This window comes from Micropterus dolomieu, linkage group LG19, assembly GCF_021292245.1.
Source record: "Micropterus dolomieu isolate WLL.071019.BEF.003 ecotype Adirondacks linkage group LG19, ASM2129224v1, whole genome shotgun sequence".
In the NCBI taxonomy this organism is placed as follows: Eukaryota; Metazoa; Chordata; class Actinopteri; order Centrarchiformes; family Centrarchidae; genus Micropterus; species Micropterus dolomieu.
The window spans coordinates 33312457-33320580 of NC_060168.1; the positions used below are offsets into that span (position 1 = coordinate 33312457).

The following is an 8124-nucleotide window of genomic DNA, read 5'->3' on the forward strand; positions in this document are numbered from 1 at the left end:
CATTCTTCTCTGTCTGTGTGTGTGTGTGTGTGTGTGTGTGTGTGTGTGTGCTTACGCGTCTTTGATCTTATTGGTCCGCTCCACGTTGTCGATGTCCATGCGGATCTTGTAGTTGAGTTTGGCCGGCAGCTCGGTGGCGTTGGGGTCGATGTCCGGGAAGACGATCCCCGCCCAGAACTTCCTGTCCTCCAGCAGCAGCATGGACTGGTTGACCAGTCGCTCCTCAGTGGAGACCGGCTCCAGCTTGTCCAGGTTCACACACTAACACACAGAGAGAGGTCAGGTCATGTGACCGTTACCCACCGGTGAATGTAACTGCAGAACATTTGCATACGAAGGTCCCGTCACACCTAAATACTAAAGTTATGTCAACATGAAAAGTGTCGAACATGGTGGACCGCCTCTGCGTCAGCGAGCAGGCAGGTTCGCAAGCAGGTTGTCGCCACTGGTCCGAGGTTAATCCAGAACAAACCTCGTGCGTAAACACACGTGTCGCAGGTGGGCTCTGGCCTGAAACACTGACCTCCATGAAGCGGGAGATACTCATGATGGCCTGGTCCGTCTCGTTGAACACGTCCCTCCAGGTGACGGTGCCGCCCGCCGACCGGGGGTCCTCCGCCTGCTTGGCCAGGAAGTTGGAGACGTCGGCCACGGTCCAGTCGGTGTCGGCCAGCTGAGCGTGGAAGAAGCTGGCGGTGATGTTGTTCTTCAGGAGCGTCTGAGCGACAGACAGGAAGAAGAGTTTTATTCTTAACATGTTCACCGACAGAGACGCTGACGGACCTGATCTGTTACTCACAGCAGGACTCTGAGCTGAGGGGAACACTGAGATTAAAGACGCGTCTGAAGTTTGAGATTTTATTTCTCCTTTTATCTTTTCATACGTCGTTGTTTCTTTCTGTTTTCTGGCTTATTTTATTGATCCTGTGTGATTTTGTTTTGATCAGGAGTTCAGGAGGACCGGAGAGCACTCTGGAAACTGATCCAAATAAAGAACAGAACATAAAGACTGTATCTAAAGATGGACGACTCCACAGCTCCACAAAGACAAACGCTCCGGGTCGCCCCCTGGTGGCTGGCTGCAGGCTGCAGGCCTTAAACTCCGCCCCCTCCATGTTACTGAACTAAAACCTAAACATCACATAAATACAGTTTTCCCCGAAGATTTAGGTTGTTCTCATAACACTAATGTTTGATCAGGTTACGGCTGAAGTGATTCATCAAGAAACTCAAATAATAAAAAGCATCGATGCTTCAGACGACGTGATTTGATGGCGCTGATGGAGGAGGAGAGAGAAAACAGCGAGGGAGGAAGAAGAGACAGAGAGAAAGTCTGGGATCATTAGAAGCTAACAGGAAACAGCAGCTCTGGACAGCGAGTCCAGAAGCAGCCGACCACAACAGAACCACGGCTACAACGTCTGAGCAGAAAGACCCGGTCCAGCATCCGGTCCACGGAGCGGACCCCAAACAAGCTAACGTTAGCAGTTAAATCATGGCTGCCGGCTGAGATGAAGGCTAGCTAAGGTACGGCTCGGATCTTAGCTGGAAATGTAGAAACATGTTTGTTGTTCTCCGACTGGTTAGTCTGTGGGTTTGGGTCGGAACGTTACAGAGACCTGAGCTACACAGCTGATCCCGGTACGGGGGGGCGCCAAGCAAAAGCATTTCTGATCCGATGACTCGACTGCTAAAATGATCCCCAGCTGCAGCTCTGGAGTGCTCATCAGAGCCATCAGATAAAATCTGAGGTGACTAATTAGGAGTGCGGTTACTTGGCTCCACCCCCCCCGATCACTACTGCACAGCCTCTGGCTCCAGAGAACCTCAAACACGATCGGTCAGTTCAACCTCGACTACAAACAGGAACCAGAACGCTTCAGATCCTGAAATCTTGTCTCCGGATTGTTGGGGACAGAACAGGTGAGGTGGTGGTGGTGGTGGTGGGCGGGGCCTGTTTACCCTGATCACGTCCATCTGCTCGCTGTTCTCCATGAAGTCCCAGACTTTGGGTCTCATCTCCTCCCACATCCCGCCCAGGTCCCTGAACACACCGAGCTCCTGGAAGGTCCGGTTCACCTGAAGGCATCGCAAAAACAGATACAGGTGAGACAGACTGCTCCGCCCCCCCCCTTCCCCTCCCCCCCGCAGGAAATGACAGGAAGTGGTGTCTTACCTCGTGGATGACCCTCTGGGTGGCGGGGTTGTGGGGGGTGTACAGGATCTTCCCCATCAGCAGAGGCTTCAGAGCCTGCCAGATCATCCGGGACATCGGGTTCGAGTCCATGTTCTTCACCAGGCTGTTACAGTACGGAGCTGGAACACACGCAGGCCATTGGTTACTGAACTGATCCCGGATCTGACAGATCTGAACGGGTCAGCCCTCCTGTTTATCCCGGGATCCTCCCATTTTAAATGTTTTTCCTTTCTAAAAGAAGAAACATGCCGTGCGTGTTCCCCTCTCGTACAGCAGGTGGCAGCATGCACAACATTAGCTGTAACGATTGGTGCGTTCGAGATGACTTACGCCCACTTGATGGTCTAACGTGAGCTGCAGGGGACTGCAGGGGCGGGGTCTCAAAACGGCGCCGTCAAGTCGGACACATTCCCCCTGCATCAGCTTACTGTGAGCTGGGATCAATGACTGATCAGTCAAAAGTGTGGTTTCAACTTTGTGCAGCCGGGGAAAAGCAACTGCGGCCGCCGGAGTCGGCGCCTGCAGCCGCTTTGGGTATTCTACTCCCATAGTGCCCTACAAATATCCAAGTGAACTGAAAAAGACTAAAACATGCAGTCATTCTTCTGCATTTTGCACGATAAGTATTTAATGAATAAAATAAATACTTTAATGTTTGAATATTATATAGAATATATAAAACAACAGCCCCCAAACCTGCCTATCAATTATTAAACGTTGACAGCTATGGAACAGGTTTAAGCTGCTGAATGTCCACAGGCTGTTGATTCTCTGTTTTTCAAAATAAAAGCATTTTCTCTGAGTTACATTGCTGTTTCTAATAAATTAAAAGAATACAGACGGACCTGAAGAACACAGATCTGATGACCTGCGGCAGTTTAAATCAGTAGTCTGTATAGATCACATGTCTGGGAAACACCTGACGTCTGAAAGAACCCTCTCAATCACCTACCGTCCTGTCCCGTAATCCCGCAGCAGCTGATGGAGACTTCATACAGTCTGACTGGCTGAATCTATGACGGGATCCCTCTGCAGTAACTTAAACTAACTCTGGACCAGCGTGGTTACAGCGAGCTGCACAGGAAGTCCTGACCAGAATAGAGCTGAGGACTCACTGGAGGAGTTGTCGTAGAGCGCGGCGGGCTCGTCCTCGCTGCTGTTGTGGTTTCCGAACAGAGCCTTGTAGTTGCTGTCCTCGTACCAGTTCAGGGATTTGATCTGCAGGCCGCCGCCTTCAGGGTGACCGCACACGATCCTGGAGACCGCCTGGTACATGGTGCTGGGCGACGACGTGGCGTTCTGCGTCAGGAAGATGATCTCGTTCCTCAGGTCGACCCAGCTCTTCATACTGGCCAACTGGACAAACAAACAGAGGGGGCACTGGTTAGACTGGTCAGAGACACACATTCCTGTTCCATACTGAGCAGAACCAGGTCTGACCTGGACCAGGTGTCCCTCAGGTGTTGCTAAATGTGTCCAGGTGGTTTCTAAGGCCCTGCCAGGTGACGCTGACGAGTTGTTTTATTTCTCTTGTTTCTGTCGACGCATCAGAATCTAAAGTCGCGCCGCACGGTTCCAGCTCGCCTCCACTCGCCCCTTTAGGTCGTCCAGCGGTGGAAAACGGCACCTGGTACTTTTTATTTGGTATCACCTCCGTCGAGCTCCGGGCGAGCTGAGACGATAACAACAGGTGGCGTGAAAACACTGCCGACTGCTGATTGGTCAGAGAGAAATAACCGAGCTCGGTTTAGCTGCTCAGGTTGGTTTTAGTTGAGGATTCCTTCGGTGTTGACCGTTCAGGAGGTTTCTACCGGGAGCAGAACCACCACGAGGCCGTCTCCCCTCCAGAACAAACGGATCATTAAAACGATAATCTGAAGAAAGCAGGATTCCCCTGACTGTTTTATGTAGAACAGGCAGAACGCAGCGGAACGTTTTATCGACTAGAGCCGTTTGTTTGTCTCTCTGAGCTGGAGCGGTTTTAAGAACCTGATGGTTTGATCCTGTTTCTTATTAAACCGACTAAGGATTTACACAGTCGAATCAGAATCATCAAGTCCCGCCTGTAGTCGATTGGTGGTCCAATCATGTGTGCCCCAGAGTTCGGGTTACAATTCTGGATTTATTTACGCACTTTAAAAACATTTATTGAAAGTTTAATTCTTTTTATATGTTTATTTACAGCATTAATCATTGAAATGTGTATTGTAATAAGTTGTATACTAACTATGTAAAATCAGACGTTGAGCACCCACATATCTCCAGAATGGCGTGATCCTCGTTTCGCTGCGAAGCTTCGACTCTGAGACTGACAGTCGAATCAGGCTCCGCCCATCGAAGCATCGAATCCTCGACCATTCGGGGTCAGCCCTATTCAACTTGTTGTAAACTTGAATCGTGTCTCTTCATTAAACACAAGACTACATCAGGTTAGTGCGGCGGCGCTGTGATGACCAGCTGCACTGAGTGGGTTCTGCGTCTGCAATGGAAAACCGCATCGAGTGGAGCCGGCACCGCCAGTGGAAGGTAAGGTGTCGGCGCTCTGATAGGTGTTTGTTACTTGCTGCTTCCTAAAGGAGCGCCGACAGGGTGCTTCGCTTCACAGAAAAACTAAAAGTGTAAAAAACGTGAGGTAACGTGAAAAAAGGTTTAACCAGCAGTTATAAATATAAAGACGAACGGACTCCTGAGCTGCCTGCAGGGCGTCTGCGTGTTGCAACAACCCTGAGACGTGTCCTCATCATGAGTCATTACCCAGGAATAAATCTGACCTCTCACAAAGTCAAGTCTGTCACGACTTCCTGTTTCCAAATCTGAGACGACTTCATCACATTTATTTCTACCGATGAGGAAAAACAGTGGCGACAGGAAGCTGCAGCCACTTTCCCACCTAAATAACGTCACACTCAAGCAACACGAGCAAAGTTGTTGTTTAGTTTTTTTTATCAGCAATGATTGGTTCTCCAGAGCTGAAGGGGGAGTGGCCTAGAGCCTCGTAGAGCGCCACGATCCGCCGTCACTGTAGGAAAGTCTCTCTCTGCATTTTACATTTTAGTCTGAGGAACCAACGGAGGAAGAAGTTCTCCGTGTGCCAGAAACAGTGAAGCTCCGTTAAACGTACGGACAGAGATACGAGCGACCTGTGAGGTCATCGCAGAAACAGGAAGTAACATCAGAGTTCACAAACATCAGCTCTTCGAGACTTTTCTCTACTCATGTGACACTTCCCTTTGAACAGGGATTTCAAAATAAAGCTCACGAACTGAAAGAGGAAAAGTCAACACACACTAACACACACACTTTAACAAACACACACACACTAACACACACACACTAACACACACTTTAACAAACACACACACACTAACACACACTTTAACAAACACACACACACTAACACACACTTTAACACTGCGTTCTGTTCGGTTTGTGTGGCTGCTGAGTCAGCAGCAGGACGAGTGTGTTAAAGTGTGTGAGACGACCTCGGGGGGAAAAACAACAAACTACAAACAGCTGAGACTGAACCTGAAAACTATCTGAACCTCTAGAAATCCCAGTCTGTCCCCCCGTCTGCTCCCAGTCTCAGTCTGTCCCCCCGTCTGTCCCCCCGTCTGCTCCCAGTCTGTAGAGTTTAAGGTTAATCTGAAATATTAAATGAAGTGCAGCTGTAAGCGTCTCCTCCTTGCAGCCGTCTGCAGCGTCTCAGCGGGACACTGAGCAGGACGCAGAGGAACTCTGAGTGTTTGTTGTTTGTTCAGACTCGTGTTTTCTCCTCCTGAGAGGCTGTGAAGTGAAAACCTGCTGAGACATTTAGTCTTTGTTCAGCTGGGAGCTCGTCCGTCTCTGCTGCAGGAGAGCTGCTTTAATCTGGACACAAAGACGCACAGAGACACTCAGAGCTGCCAAGTAAACCCAGTGGCCTCAGGCTGCTCTCTGTCTACCGGAGGAGACGTCTGTCCTGGCGACTCTGATTGGACAAAGACGACATCACAGAGGTGTCAGGTGACCAGGTGTGTTTCTTACCTCGACTGCCAGAGAACCCAGACTGTCCAGGAGGCTGTTGGTCGCCCGTACGACCTGTTGGACGGCCTGGGGGTCGGACTTCACGTCCCTCTGAGAGACACAAAGATACAGAGACACGTTTAGTTTTCATTTAACTACCCTTCATTTCTGTCCCGTTTACTGAAACTAGACTAATTTTCATTATTTGTTCCTTCAGGTTCTCTCTGAATCCTTCAGCTTCTGAAAACCTCCTTTGCTTGTTTGTTTCTTTGTTATACAGCCTGACGTCCCGCTGATAAAGCAGGTGATCACACCTGGAGCAGGAGCCTCATGTAATCTGTGTTTCTGTGACGCTCTGATGCTCACAGCTGATCCTCCTTTAACGGACACTGTAAACCCTGAATGAAGGGATTCCTGTCTCTGCTGCTGCGGAAACTTCTGGTTCACACAGTCAGTCAGCAGCTCGTAGATCCTGCACACAAAAGAAGCGACGCCTCGCTGACGTTTTCTTTCAACCCTTTAAAAGCCTTGTCTCCAGGCTACGAAAACCGAGCCTGCACAGAGCGCAGACGGGCCGAGACACGCCTCCTCCCACACACACACACACACACACACACACACCGAACACACCTTCGCTTTGTGTCACCTGAAGAGAGCGAGCCAGGTGGGCACGCCCTCCCTCATTCACACGCTGCAGGGTTCGCGGCGTGAAACGTTCTCAGGTATCACAGGGAACGGCCTGTTCCCTAAATATGTTTCCTTAACGGACATTAAAATAATCTTCTTCCCTTTTCGTTTGATCAGTTTGAAGTTACAGGAAAGATGAAGCATAAAAATATTTTAACTTTCTCCGTTTCTCTTGTTCTGTTCCTTAAATCCACAGTTTTTTAAAGGGAGTTTTGAACAGCTGCAAACTGAAACAGATTATCGTCATCAACAAATTTGTTTCTGGATTATTTCTTCTCGTGTTTTACGTTTTCTGTTCGGCAGTAGTAACCAAGTACATTTACACAAGCTACGTACTCACGTATAAATTAGAGGTACTGTCCTCGATTATTTTCTTCTCCTTCTCCACATGTCAGAGGGAGATATTGTACTTTTTATAATTATAATCTAATGGTATAATATATTATAGTACAACAGTCGCAGTGGACATTTGTAGTACTTTTACTTATTTATTTTCCTGATTAAACTCACATACTTTTACTTCGGTAACATTTTCAGTGCAGTTCTTTTACTAAAGTAAAGGATCTGCCGTTCGGTGCCGGTAAACCTGCTGTGGACTTTAATAATAATAATCAGAATATGGATCTGGGGTCTTTTATAAACTATAGTGTTGTTTATATATAATATTTCCACCATGTGGTCTGAGGCCCCGGGGCCGCGGCTTCAGGTGTGTTTTTACCCGCAGGGGTTTGAAGAAGTCCAGGTTGTTCAGGAAGTGCTCCTCGGCGTGGTTCAGCCAGGTGGGCGGGGCCTGACAGATCGCTTCCTGTACCAGCGTCGCCAGCTGTTGGTCCGAGATCGTCACAAAGTCCTCCAGTCTCCCCTTGCCCCCCTTCCTGGGACACATGTCCCTCAGGTGGACCGCGAAACCTTTCAGGAGGACCTGAGACGGACGCCGAGAGAGAAGGTTCAGTTTAAAGTGACTCTGAGCGTTCAGACTAGGCGTGCGCAGAGCGCGTCCTCACCTTCTCCAGGTTGATGTCGGCGTCTCGGATCTGCTGAGTGTGGCGTTCGGAGAAGGAGGCGTTCCTCAGCAGGAAGCTGGACAGCGTCTCCTCGTCCCGCAGGAAGTGCTTCAGCTGGAAGCCTGAAAACAAAGAAGGAGGTCAGGGAGTCCTCAGAGAGACCGGACACCTCCTTCTCCTCCCTCCTACTCCTCCTCCTCCTCTTCCTACTCCTCCATGCCCACCTCCCCCCCC

General features: G+C 49.5%; 1 protein-coding gene across 2 annotated transcripts in view; it reads right to left on the minus strand.

Annotated features, from left to right (window-relative positions):
• Positions 1 to 8124, minus strand: part of abca1b (ATP-binding cassette, sub-family A (ABC1), member 1B) — a 56172-nt gene that overhangs the window by 29432 nt on the left and 18616 nt on the right. The window contains exons 6-13 of one of the 2 annotated variants that reach the window (XM_046030764.1): positions 7891 to 8012; positions 7605 to 7808; positions 6221 to 6310; positions 3313 to 3553; positions 2177 to 2316; positions 1963 to 2079; positions 524 to 718; positions 56 to 261 (exon numbers count right to left, since the gene is read on the minus strand). In XM_046030764.1, the coding sequence (XP_045886720.1) occupies positions 56 to 261; positions 524 to 718; positions 1963 to 2079; positions 2177 to 2316; positions 3313 to 3553; positions 6221 to 6310; positions 7605 to 7808; positions 7891 to 8012 (1315 nt within the window). Of the gene's footprint in view, positions 1 to 55; positions 262 to 523; positions 719 to 1962; positions 2080 to 2176; positions 2317 to 3149; positions 3270 to 3312; positions 3554 to 6220; positions 6311 to 7604; positions 7809 to 7890; positions 8013 to 8124 lie in introns of those variants that run through there. The other variant, XM_046030765.1, reaches the window with a different exon arrangement.